The 14,109-nt window shown below is 39.8% G+C and overlaps 1 protein-coding gene across 1 annotated transcript in view; it reads right to left on the minus strand.

Moving 5' to 3' along the window:
* Positions 1-3,132: 3,132 nt before the first annotated feature.
* Positions 3,133-14,109, minus strand: part of LOC138054158 (neuropeptide FF receptor 1-like) — a 15,184-nt gene continuing 4,207 nt past the window's right edge. Inside the window, exons 2-5 of the mRNA XM_068900653.1 lie at positions 8,162-8,305; positions 5,388-5,654; positions 4,691-4,966; positions 3,133-3,444 (exon numbers count right to left, since the gene is read on the minus strand). Of these exons, the coding sequence (XP_068756754.1) occupies positions 3,133-3,444; positions 4,691-4,966; positions 5,388-5,654; positions 8,162-8,305 (999 nt within the window). The remainder of the gene's footprint in view (positions 3,445-4,690; positions 4,967-5,387; positions 5,655-8,161; positions 8,306-14,109) is intronic.

The raw sequence follows: 14,109 nt of genomic DNA on the forward strand, positions 1-14,109 counted from the left end.
ATGGTGCAAGGGTAGTGACTAATCCTGGTAGAAAACGTGAATAATACTGTACCATGCCAAGAAACGACCTCAACTCGCCCACATCTTTTGGCGCTGGAGCATTCTTTATGGCATCAATCTTCTCTTGAACAGGATACAAGTGTTTATTAAATATCTTTATTAAATGCACACTGCATATATACGAGTAAATTAACATATGCTAATATGTCACGCTAATATGTCACACACCTACCAACATCAAAGAATTACTAAGCATCCTTAGCATGACTGGTTACTCCTCAAGATTTATTCAAGATTATGCAACCATCACAGCACCACCGAGAGAGTTGACACACTAGAATAGCTAATGGAACTGGACGCCGACGAATCAGACGTCTTTTGAGACTTTGAAGAAAAAACTGCAGTCAGCGCCAGCATTGGCCTACTTTGTCAAGTTGAAATCCACAGAAATCAGAGTTGATGCAAGCCCAGTTAGATTGGGAGCAATCCTCACACAGAAAGACGACACTGGTGACTCTCACGTCATAGCCTATGGGAGCATGTCTCTCACCAAGACAGAGCAAAGATACTTGCAAACAGAGCGGGAAGCATTGACCGTTGTATGGGGTGTAGGCACTATCATTTATATTGGTATGGCAAGTCAGTAACAATGTATACAGACCATAAGCCTCTAACATCCATCTTCAGCAATCCTCTGTCAAGGCCAATGCCCAGGATAGAGAGATGGTCACTCAGATTACAGTCATATCAGCCCAACATAGTGTATGCACATGGCTCAGACAACCCAGCAGATTACTCTTCAAGGTACCCGAGGAAGCAAACTCAGACCAATAGCCGGGAAGAGACGATTGCAGAAGAATGCATCAATTTCGTCTCACAACACTCAACACCTGTTGCAATCAGCCTTGAAGAAGTTAAGAGAGAAACACTGAATGTTGAAAACATAAGAAACAGCAACTGGTATCACTAGAACACTGAAGAGTTAAGGTTGGACAGCAAGGCTTTCAAATCATTTCATATTGTGAAAAATGAGCTGAGCGTCAATGCAGAAGGCAACCTTGTTTTAAGAGGCACAAGAATAGTCATACCGGAGTCTCTGCAGAACAGATCAGTAGACATCGCTCATTGAGGTCACCAGGGAATGGCCAAGACAAAAGCAATGATCAGAGAAAAGGTATGGTTCCCCTTCATTGATTCACTTATCGAGGACAAGATTAACAGCTGTTTAGCCTGTCAAGCGGTCACAAAACCGTTAATCAGAGAGCCACTACAGATGTCAAGACTCCCTCTAAGGTCCATGGATTCAAGTCTCAGCAGATCTTTTTGGTCCTCTACCATCTGGTCAACACTTACTAGTCGTAATTGATGACCACTCCAGATTTCTGAAAGTCGAAGTTGCGAACTCAACAAGCGCTGAATCAGTTATTCCACACCTGGACAATATAATACCTTGACACCAGATACCTGCTAAGATTCGAACAGACAATGGGGCTCCATTCAACTCTGAGTCATTTTCAAGATTTGTGCAGCACATGGGAATACAGCACAGAAAGATAACGCCATTGTTGCCTGAGGCCAATGGAATATGTGAAAGTTTCATGAGGAACATTAGGCGAATTTGCACAACAGCGAACGTAGAGAACAAGAATTGGAGCAAGAGTTGAACTTATATTCTTAAGAAGCTACAGAGCAACACCACATAGTTCAACTGGAGTCCCACCTCACACAGTTCTGTATGGACGAGCAATGAGAACAAAACTTCCAGACACAATACACAGTTTCTCGAAAGGTGAAGAAATGAGGATCAACGATCAGTAATCCAAAGATAAAATGAAGAGATACACAGATCATCGCAGCCATGGTACACGTGCAGACGGCGAGCGAAGCGGAGTAGGAACATTATGTAACTTGTTTGTCCTAAGAAATAAAGCGTTGAGTTTATATAGCGTACGGCTGAGTATCTCTACAACTGGTTTACTGATTAACTTTATTTTCACTGTGATTGGACCTTGGGTAACCCAAGCAGAATTAAGTAGGATGCAAACAGGGAAGTATGGAAATCAAGAGTGAATTAGATAAGAGTGTTGATCTATCACTTTGCGGCCTTGCCCCAGCACAGTCACAAATAGATTTATTTTAAACTACACTGCACGCGAAACAAACAAAGGGCCTCCAGTTTTAACCAATCAGAAGAAGCCATGTCACGCGCGACTGCTTTTGCCATGTTGTTTTCTGGGACATGACAACTGATTTTCGCGGAAACGGGTATTCTAAAAATAGATTCATTTGTGACTGTGCTGGGGAGCCCACACATGCCATAACAACACTTATCCAATTTACTATTGTGGAAATCAATTAGCACTGGAAAACGCACGGAAAGTCTGGGGAGAGGAAAAAATAATAAGAGGATCACTATCAAAGCTTGAAATTTCATAACAACAAATATAATATGCGGTTTTAACAAAATGGTAAATTCTGGTTATGTTATGTCAGTGAACATATCAGATACAGCAAAGACAACATAATGATTGTCAACAAAGGGGTTCGGCAATTATGTGTACATACTATGTGAAGAGACCTTTAAACTTACAACCATCGCTCTTTGTATAGGTTTTGTCTGGACTCTGACAAACATGAGAAATTGAAGTCGATTTGTTCACCCTATGTGTGAAATTGACATTCAAAGCCGTTTAAACAGGTTACAAGATGTTTGTGAAATGTAAGAGACAACTGTTGATATGCTCCAGTCTAAACATGCTCCAATTGACACTAAGCATGGTAACAGCTAACGTAGAAAAAACTTCAGCTGCGATATTTGCACTCTTGATCTCTCAGACAAATAATAAGGTTTTGTAACACTCCAAAGCCAATGCATATGCACCTCTGTCACGTGTTTTATTCAATCACAGGGCTCTTCTCAGACACGTTATATTAGAGGGGCAGTGAAGCCGTTTACATAAACCCTGATATGAATAATCGATCATTGACATTTCTTGTAGGAAAGAGGAAAAAATGTTACAAATATAAATTGATAGACAAAAATAGTAATCACGTTCTATAGCTCATATTTTGTTAAAATTTTGTGGTCGGTGGCATTTGAACCAAAACAAAGCTCTCCTCTGGAGCGAATGCTTAGTGATACCAGAGTCTGATGATTCGTGGATGATCAGCTTTGATATTTCTTTCACTTGCACATAAACTATTGCATAGCATTCCTTTCATCTTCTCTCTGAATCTGTGGTTTATCAGAGCATAGGCAAATGGGTTGACAGCTGAATTGAAAACAATCATGGTGTGAGCAATGGGAAATGCAACATCGCTGATTACGCAGAGGCCAAACTCCTTCAAAACGTGCATTACGTTGTCTGAAATCCAGGTAATTTCAAAGAGTGTAGTAACAGACAAAACCATGAAGGTAACTCGTATCCGTACTTTTAATACACCCTGTGTAAAAAAAGGATGGTACGATCAGGATGGTACCTACTAATTCAAAGATACTTTTGCCCCGGTTTATGATTATGCAGGACATGTAGATCTTAACAAGTGTTATTGAAATCTAAAAAGAAAATTAGGGGTAACCACGCATTTTTCAAAGATTTTTGATTTGTAAAAAGCTTTGAAATACAAAGCAATGTATGACATTCTTTCTCAAGTTGAAGCTTAATTATCTCTCAAAAATGCATGGCTACTCCACAATTACCAAGATACCAAGAGTACTTACCAAGATCTACTTTCTCCGGATAGTTTAAACCGTGCAAAAATATCCCTGTACTAGTAAGCATCACCGATAGGAGACCAGAGTATCTCGAGATGCGCAGAACGTATGCGCAATAACAATAGTAGGCACCGTCCTTAAATCACCAATTTTGGTGATGACGGATGTTAAATCGTGTAATTAAAAGGACGTGTCCAAGGTGGAATGCTAAAAAGCAATAACATGTCTTTTTAATTCGGGGAACAAACATTACACCCGAGATGTTATTCAAAAGTCGAGAATACGCATGGCATGTCGTAACCTTGACGCTTAAATGTTCAATCAATAGATTGTATAGGTCATGATAGGGAGCAGGGCGGGACGTGTTTGAGCCAAAGATGGAAACCGGAAGTGAACATTTCGTATGAAATGAAAGTGGTCCTAGCTCCCAGATCGTCTCTAACAGAGAATAGATTAATAAGCAATATAAATGTTGTAATGTTGACCAAGAGTCTGTTACCCAGGAGTAAGAATCTGGTATCAGGTTTGTCCTCATCAGCGTCCGAAAAGTGTTTGTTTTGAAACCAATTTTGTGGGGAAAAAATAATAGACCAAATGTTGAACATAATTGAGATTTTCCGGAATTAAGATTCTTTGTGTATTCTATTTGCATTATAATGTAGCGTTCTAAGTTAAATGTTATTGAAATACCTGGAGCAAAACGTTTTATACCCAAAGGGTTTGAATTGGGTAAAACATTGAGGTAGCCGATTTGGTTTGATTTTTTTTTTCCCACAAAACATGGTTGAAAAACAGACAATCTTCTGATGCTAATGGGGACTTGGCCAATTTGGGTAAATCTTACTCTTGGATGATAGACTCTTGGCTCCCCATCATAATAATGTGGGCCTTGACATTAATGCATAGATGTCAAGAAGTGTCGAGGCTTTTTCCTCTTCCTTAGAGTGTCCGCTTAGAAAGTCTTGACAGCCTCACATGCACTGGTAATAATTGCATTCCTATCTGCCGCTGATCTTGATCGTCATGTTTGAACCATAAAGTGTACACAACGATGGAGTAATAGCCAATTAACAACAGGGATGAAATGCCAACAAAGGTAACGTAAATGAGCTGATAACTGGCCTTTTGCAATTTCTTATCATCCCAGAAGTGATCACAAGACCTTACAGCGATCTCCCTTTCAAAGCTCTGTATGACGAATCCCCGGGAACTTAACAGAGCTGCAATGATCCACGTACCTGGGATAATATCCTGTAGGATGGGATGAATGAAATTCTTAACAGTTTATGAAGAAATTTAAGGAGAACAAGTTACAGGAATACGAAATTAAAACTATTAGTTTTCGAAAGGGAAATGTTGGAAAGGTGACCAAAGTACTTTCCAAACTTGACTGACGACAGGTTAGTATTTACTAATTAAAATGAGCTTTCTCGGCCTTACAAGCGCAATGAGAAAGGGAAAAATACTGAGAGCAGAAGTTTGAAGCTTAAATTTCATTTCATTTGATAGGGGACCCAGCGGATTAATTTGCCATAATAAAACCAACGTTTTTAAATTATTTCTACTGTTTGATTCAAATTGGACTTCCCATGTCAAGTCTCCCATGCCAAAGGCCTTTTGAAAGTAATCTTTATGTATACAACGTATACACTCTGCAGAATTTTCAGCGCACCTTCAATTTTCGCCAAGTGAGTTTGTGCTGAATTGAATGTGGATGAACTACAGCGCAGTAGCGTTCCCTTGCAATGACAATCAGACTGAATACGGAACAATTAGCTCCCATCCACGCCAACTTCTCCAAAGACAGGCAAATTGCATTAACAGGCATTGCATCAGGATTATTAAGAGAGTGACGGTAGATGAAATAGGAAAAAAGAAGAAGAAAGGATAAACGATGTCCGCCACAGCACAGTTCAAAAGAAGATAGTTGAAAGGAGTCCTACGACATAAAAAATGAATTAATAGAAAGCAACCGATTCAATAAATAGCTCTGAAAGATATTGTCTCAGTAAAATCAAAGCCTCAGGACCATCTTATATCTCAGTGATGTTACGTTTCCCAGCAAAGGGTTTTGGCTTTGTGGTTATTCTGTGCTCGACAAGCTCCGCCATATTGATTCAATTAAAGTATAATTTAACTGGATATTTACACTCACAGACTTCAACCCTCAAACTCTAAACCCTCCCTACCCCACTTTGCTATACCCCTCGGTATTTCATTGTTTGCTTTGCCCTTGTGTTCCCTTGGATGAAGACTTGGACCAAATGCCGCGCACCGGTGGGTCAGTTGGCATCGGGCTGCCATGCGGGAGGTCGTGAGTTCGACTCCGGCCGCATTGTCTTAGGGTGCGTTCAATTGACCGTATTCCGGAATAAGATTGCATGGAATATAAGGTAGAAATCCTTCGTTTTTACGGTGACTCAAATAGAAATTGTCAAACATCCGCTAAAATGCTATTTTAAACATATTTTTGTTGTCCTTGCTGCTTCAAAACGCGCCAAACCTACCGTTTTAATTATCACTCCACGTATTCTTACTCCGGAATAGGGTCAATCGAACGCGCCCTAAAAATAACTGAGGAGAAAGTGCTGCCTTTGTAATAACATCTGCAAATGGTTAGCCTTTCAAGTCTTCTCGGATAAGGACTATAAACCGTAGGTCCCGTCTCACAAATATCTTTGATGTTCATATGTTCCCTGTGGGACGTTAAAGAACCCACACACTCTTCGAGAAGAGTAAGGGATGAATTTTCCTGTGTTGTAGCTGTCTTTAATTTGTTAGTGTATGGGTGGGTAGTTATAGCAAGTCCATATCACCTGTATAGCTGCCAATACTTCAACCTACTCGAACAAATAAATAACAAAGAAACAAACAAACAGGGTCTGGATGGGATTAACTGACAACTGACAAATAGCGGAAAATTCTAACCGACAGCTGAGATTTATAGCCGGTTTCACTAAGAACTGACAAAACATCTTTGATTATCTTTGATAATCGTTTGAAATTCATTTTTTGATAGCCTTTTTGTTTAAAGTATACTATAACGTTGCCTTTTTTCGTTAAGCGGTCATGTGTCTTAGACCGCAACCGTCACGCTGAGTTTTCTAATAAGTCTGTTAAAAATTAATCATCAACAATTGGACTCCAACATATCTGTTACATGAGGGTCACGCGTTATTAACGGGGGGTGGGGGGGGGGGACAACTCTAATAAATGCTCGGTAAGTTAGGTTACACAAGTAGTAATAAACGGCAAATCTTAGAATATATGCCGGGAATTCTAAAAATCTCTGGGAATGGAGCCCAAAAATTCTGGAGGATGATCCAAATTTCCGGGACGACTTAAGTTAAGACCTAATATTGCTCAAACAGCGTTTATTAGAGTTGTTTCCCCCTCCTCCCTGTTATTAAAAGCTATCGTTCGCTTCTATCGTCTCTATTCCGATGCAGCATTCGAACGTCATCGAACTCGCATGCCCATAAATGGTCATAAATAATTGGCCGTTTTTGTACTACCGTATTTACGCGAATAAGCCCCGCGGCGCTTATTTAATTTTTCGCACCTCAAGTACGGTGCTTATTGGAGGAAAGCGCTTATTTAAAAATTGGACGCCAAAGAGAAATATTTCTGTACGAAGAGTAACAGACACGTCATTTGATAGTTACCATTTGAATCTTACGGCATGTTCTTAATGGACGAGCAGTGAAATACAATCACTTTGAACTGAAGAACATCGGTTTTGAGGCAAAGAAATTCCCCATGCTGTGTTACAGTTACCTTTAAGTGTTTTTTTTTAATTTGAAGAATTCCGTGAATAAGCACCGCATTGGGACAGCGACGCTTATCCGGGGGTAGCGCTTGTTGCACTAAACTGGATAGTTCGTTTTCTCCGGGTACTCTGTTAGGACCCTGTGATCTAGTTTGGGACCCTTTCCCCAGCATTTTAGTAATCCTGAGAGAGGCTGAAGATGAGTTGACACTTCACCACGGGCCGACACGTTCGTGGAAGACCCATCATCAGTGACCTACACAAGTGGTTGAATACCAGACTGACTCCAAAGACAACTTGAGGACCATGACATAGCACCTCCATTTCCATGTTTCTGAAGTCCCGTACGAGCTCGTTTTCGACTGTATTTGTAAGGTACATTGGCTGAGGGCATAAGAGATACTAACTCTGATGTCATCAATGAGCAAATTGAAAATTTTAATTAGGCATTAATTTTAGCAGTTATTTCTGATAAATTGGAATTATGATGAAGAAATGGTGGAAAATAAGGATTTTGCACTTAATATATTTTAATTTATTTATTTATGGGCCAAAGAGAAATAATTTCAGGTATTCAGTTAATTATTAACAGCCAGTTAACTGACAACTGACACATAGACGACAACTGACATTTACACCCCCCATTCAGACCCTCTTTCAATGGTGCTGATACTAACTGTGTATCTCATATCACGCCGCATTACGACAGCACATACGAGTAAGTTTCCAGCGATGCTTGTAATGTCAATCAAACACCTGACTGTTGCTATGGTGATATCAATCGAGTCAAACATGACCGAATCTGTAAGTTTTTCAGTCACCTAAAAAGGAAAAAAATATTTGCTGTACTAGTATTTAATTAATTTTCATTTTGGACATCCAGTGTTATGTTAAGGTTAATTGACACCTGTCAAAACAGCGTATCCGCTGACCAGTATCACGTGACCATATCGCAGGCCCAAGTCTACAGATCATCTAGGTCTAGATTTTTTTTAAAGATGACTACTTACCAGGTACTGGTTTTCGATCAGGCTCAAGCAAGGTTAAATTAGGCAAGAATAAATCACACGAGAACTCCGCCTTTAGGCTTGGCAAAATCTGTATATTATTCTTCGCTTGTTCCGATTATGCAATTCTAAAAGAGTTTCGCCCGAACGAACAAAAAGCAAAAGACTACAGTATACGTGATACTCGATTATTAGTCGTTCTTAAAGTTTCCCCCGGACGGACACACTCACAGACCACAGTAATGTTAGATTGATTACTAAAGTATCTCAATATAAAATCGCAGAATTGGAAAATGATTTCTAAAGCATCTTAGGGTGAAATCGTCGGTCAACATTGGCGGATAACAGTGCACTGTCACCCTATGACGTCATAGATTTTACATTTTTGCCCGCTCAGAGACTTCTGGCGGGAAAGAGTTTTATTGTTAGATGTCATGTGACCTCGAAGTAACCAACGAGAACGCGCGCACCTGGGAGAATAAAATCTCAGTGATCTAACAAGAATCACATAATTGCATACTTAATTGCTCGGAGAAGGGTGTGATCATGGCAAATTAGTGATCATGGAAAAATATGAGTGATCAGGGAAAATATGAGTTTTCGCATACGATACTTCCGATTCTCCGATTATTTATATTCTGTTTTGAAATACGATTCTTCCCATTGTTCTGATTACACGATTCTTCAAATTATACCGATTATTAGGGGAACTCCGAGGGGGAGCCTTCGGCGAGGAGGACCATTGTTAAAAAAATAGGCACGCATTGCGTACGTGTGGTAGTGCAGTAACACAGCGCTGTATAATTGTCAAATGAGCTGCGTTTTGTCTTTCAGGAGATTCAAGTTATCTTTGCGTAACATGTAGCCCTAATAGTACACGATATTGTTTTGGTACCGTATATCATTATAGTGCCATGGTAGATGTCTTCGGTAAATAGCCCCCTGAGAAGACATGTGGTTACTAGTAAAATACTAAACCCAGAAAGATTAAAGAAAATAAAAGGGAATCGAAAAACATCGGTTTCGAGGCTGAATTGCTGATCATTTTTAAGTTGCCTTTAAGTTAAAACTCTTTTTTCACCACAAGTTTACGGGTGCACTCTGAGCGTCTGAGAGCTTTCTAAGACACATGTTTATTGAAATTAATCCCTGTCCGGCGGGGTTAGTATTTGGATGGGTGGCCTGAAAATACACGACTTGCCGTCAGAAACCTAGCACCAAAAATTTCTATTTTAAAGCTCAAAAATGCGAACTAAGCAAGGTACAGATTTTGTTAGCATCCTTTGTGCAAAACAAATATTGATGCAAAAGTAAATAAATATTGATATAGTTTTTAGGAAGAGCAGAAGGAAGTTTTCAGGTAGTGTCGATCGAGAATAAAATATTTTGCCATCAGCAACAAAATTTGCGACATAAAAACAACATGAATTTTGAACAGCAAATATAAAAAGTTACCATTAGCGAAAAACATTTTGGGAGATTTTCGCTAAGTTCAAATTTTTTTATACTACTTTTGGCTGCACAAGTAAATCGAAAATTAACATCCAATTCGGCGAGCGCCGTGCTCAATTTACCTGGCATGTTTACTCGGGAAACAAAGGATACTGCTGTATCAAAATGACGCCAAGACAACGTGTTTTTGTTTTTGTTAGTCTGGTTTTTCTTTCTTTCGAGTGTTTGTAAGATTGATAAGATATGTGCGAATTCAACACAAAGATCACAATCACCCAACTCTTGAGGTTGACCACTAGGGGTGGCGAATGGTACCTCCAAAATCTTGTGTTTCGCAAACTTTTCATCCGATCTCGAAATCTTGACAGCGTTTATAGTAGATTTTTTTTCGGTCTCGAAGTCTCGCATTTTTTCCTCAAGATCTCAAAGTCTCGGACTTGTTATCATAGCCGAGCGTCTCTGTCAAATGGTAGCTTAGAGTTATCGCTGTGTGACGAAAGTACTGAAAGTCTGTGTCCGTTTGAATACTCCAAGGAAACCTGCTTATCTTTAAATTTCCGCTCACAAGAATCATGAGCATCACCGTATGTTACATCGATTATGTATTCCACTAATTTAAGTGTTTGACGTAGTAACATGTGATTGTTGTCATTCGAAAATATTTCATTGTCAATGTAGAAGCCGATTATATCACGAAAACGAAAAAGAGAGTATCGGAAAACGAATGCAAAATTTTTCTGTTGTTTATAATAGTACTTTACAATAAGAATAACTACATTAACAGTAAATAACTGCAAATGTAAATATAGCCTCACACAATGAACGACTAAATGCTTAGGTTTATTCGATTTCTTACCGGTCGTTTTGCTAATCCAATATTTATCCTCCTTAGATTGTGTACTAGTAGCTTTTGTGGGTCTTGCTTTGATTTTGCCGTAGGAGAGCACTTGCAGAAGCATTTTTTTTTCCAATATCTTTTTCTTCCCGTGCTACATCTGTCTGCTTCTTCTTCGTCATTCACAAGTCTATTACGAACAAACAAACTGACCAGCTCCCAGTTGGCTTGTTATCTCATTCGGTAGAGCACTGCACCGGTATCGAGGAGGTCTAATATGGGTTAAACTCCAGTACAAACCTGATTTTTTTTTCAGGCTTTACTTTCACTACATAAGTAGTGTTCATAACAAATCATAACTGCCATGATCACTCTCATCTTCACATCTTCGACCGTGTCAACAAAACGTTGGCTGCGACGATTCTGGTCGTTTCGCTACAAGTTGTTTGATTAGGTCAGAAATTTGAGTCAATGCACAACAGAATTTGACACGCAACCAACCTGTTTTCTCAGTTGAAAATAAGTATATTGTTGACAATGGACAATTAAAGGTACTTTGATTGCTCAGTCGTGACTTTATGGTTAAGATATCTTGTGTACGACTGGATTTATCATTGATGGGAATTCAGCCCAATGTTCTAAGACGAAGTCAAGCCTGAAGTCATGATTTCCACAGGAGTCAGCTCACAGGCGGTTTGCGACTCGAAAATCCACCCCATCCGCGGCTTTACTTTCACTACATAAGTAGTGTTCATAACAAATCATAACTGCCATGATCACTCTCATCTTCACATCTTCGACCGTGTCAACAAAACGTTGGCTGCGACGATTCTGGTCGTTTCGCTACAAGTTGTTTGACTAGGTCAGAAATTTGAGTCAATGCACAACAGAATTTGACACGCAACCAACCTGTTTTCTCAGTTGAAAATAAGTATATTGTTGACAATGGACAATTAAAGGTACTTTGATTGCTCAGTCGTGACTTTATGGTTAAGATATCTTGTGTACGACTGGATTTATCATTGATGGGAATTCAGCTTTGTTTCAGTATTAAGCATAGGCAGCCCAATGTTCTAAGACGAAGTCAAGCCTGAAGTCATGATTTCCACAGGAGTCAGCTCACAGGCGGTTTGCGACTCGAAAATCCACCCCATCCGCGGCTGGTGATCATGTGAAAAGTCCCGGAGCTTGGGTCCGAGATCCAATTAACTCCACCCGATGAGGAACAGTCATTTCATGTTCAACACGCACCCCATCCCCACAGCGGCTTCTCGTAACCATGGAGCTGTTCGAGAACCCGGTGTGGGGATGGGGTAAGTGTTGTACATGAAATGACTGTACCTCATCGGGTGGAGTTAATTGGACTTCGGACCCAAGCTCCGGGACCTTTCACATGATCACCAGCCGTTAACTTCATCAGCTATCGTGGAATCGGAAGCAGAAAATGCTCATTTCCAGCCAAGTGCGTGGGGATTTTTGACGACGAAACATTCACCGAGGTTCGCAAATGATGTGGCTTTAGCTTTGCGTGAAAAAATCGCGGCTGGGATGGATTTTCGAGTCGCAAATCGCCTCTGAGCTGACTATGGTGGAAATCTTAGTGTGCAGCCTTGACTTCGTTTTAGAACATTGAAAACACGGAATTCACGAAACGGTAAAATAAGCTCCAAAAGGAACAAGAATATACCAGAGGTGAGTCATTTTCATTCCTTTATTGAATGACCGTTAAATTGAGCGTTTTTTAGGCTTCATAATCGACGGTATTTTATTTCCCATACAAAGGTCCATTGGTTATATGCAAATTGGCCTTTTACCATTTAAGGAGGATAGCCAAAAATTAGGAGCTATCTGTCAGAGGAGTCAACAACAGAGCCTATACATGCTTTTATAACTTGCAGGTTAGACAATGGGAATGATCTTTTATACGGACTACCAAAATACCAGATTCAGAGGCTACAGTCTGTACAGAACTGCGTTATCCTAAATTTGGTCATGCTTCACCATTACTTTCTGAGCTCCATTGGTTACCAGTGGAGCAGCGCATTGTTTTTAAGATCTTGTTGTTGGTTTTTAAATCTCTGAATAATTTAGCCCCTTCTTATATTAGTGATTTGATAACACCGTATATCCCCAGTCGTAGTCTCAGGTCATCCAATCAGTCTCTTCTGGTTTTCCCAAGGTCTATTCAAAAGTCTTATGGTGACAGAGCTTTCGCAGTGGCTGCCCCACGCTTGTGGAATGCTTTGCCCATTCATATGAGACATACTGGTTTTTCTTTAGCTACTTTTAAGAAATGTTTGAAGACTTACCTTTTCAAAAAGGCTTTTTTTCAAATATTTTGTGATTTCATGTGATCTTTGTCTTAATTTTTAATTAATGTAGTCATTATCTTTTTAATACAGTATTGTAAAGCGCCATAGAGCAGTTAGGATATGGCGCTATATAAATCTATTTATTATTATTATTTATTATAACTCGTTTAAATTTTCAACGGCTGCCTGTAACGCAACATCGCTTGCACTCATACTCTAGTGACACGAACTTGGGCTGCCTATGTATTTAGTTGGGTTTTTAAGTTCATTCAGCTTATACTGAAGGACCGTAGAAGAATTTCGCAGCATGCCAAATACAATTAGTTTAATGTAAATGTCAATGCTTTGTTTATAGTGGAAGTGCACTTAGCTATCAAGCTAGTTTACAGGCACCCCACCTTTAACAATGTGAAAGAAACAATTCAAACTGAACAGAAACATTATTAAGAATCCCAACTAGCAGGAGTCAACCAGTTTGCTATTTACAAAGCGTGGTACAGTTGAATCCTGGACAACCGGAAACAAATCTTAACCAGAGGTTAGAACGGGATTTGAACCCGGAGCAGCCGCATGTAAACCCAACTCCCTAACCACTCGACCACTCGATCATAACCACTCGACCACTAGATCATAATTTTAAACTCGATTAAAAAAAAAAGTAGGTGAGTGAAGAAGTTTGTAGGAAACGTTTTTGCTACTGTAAAGAAACGAATTGTAGCGATTCGACTGCTTGACACTTTAGCACCACGTGCTTACTTACCGGCGATATCTGTGAGGAAGCGTTAGTGCTACAAAAAGTTACAAAATTGTTGAGACACTTTCATTAAAAAACACCTTTTATAGCTTCCAATACCCGCAGTATTTAGAATTTAAAAACCTTTCCCACTTCCCTTCCCCTCTCCCCATTTCAGTGTTGACTGTTTAAGTTTGCAAAAATTTTTCTGTCTTGCTAGCAAGACTGATAAGGGAGGGGAGGGGGGGAGGGGAGGGGGGAAAGGGGGGCTGCAGTGTGAGAGATA

Source organism: Montipora capricornis, chromosome 6 (assembly GCF_036669925.1).
Source record: "Montipora capricornis isolate CH-2021 chromosome 6, ASM3666992v2, whole genome shotgun sequence".
In the NCBI taxonomy this organism is placed as follows: domain Eukaryota; kingdom Metazoa; phylum Cnidaria; class Anthozoa; order Scleractinia; family Acroporidae; genus Montipora; species Montipora capricornis.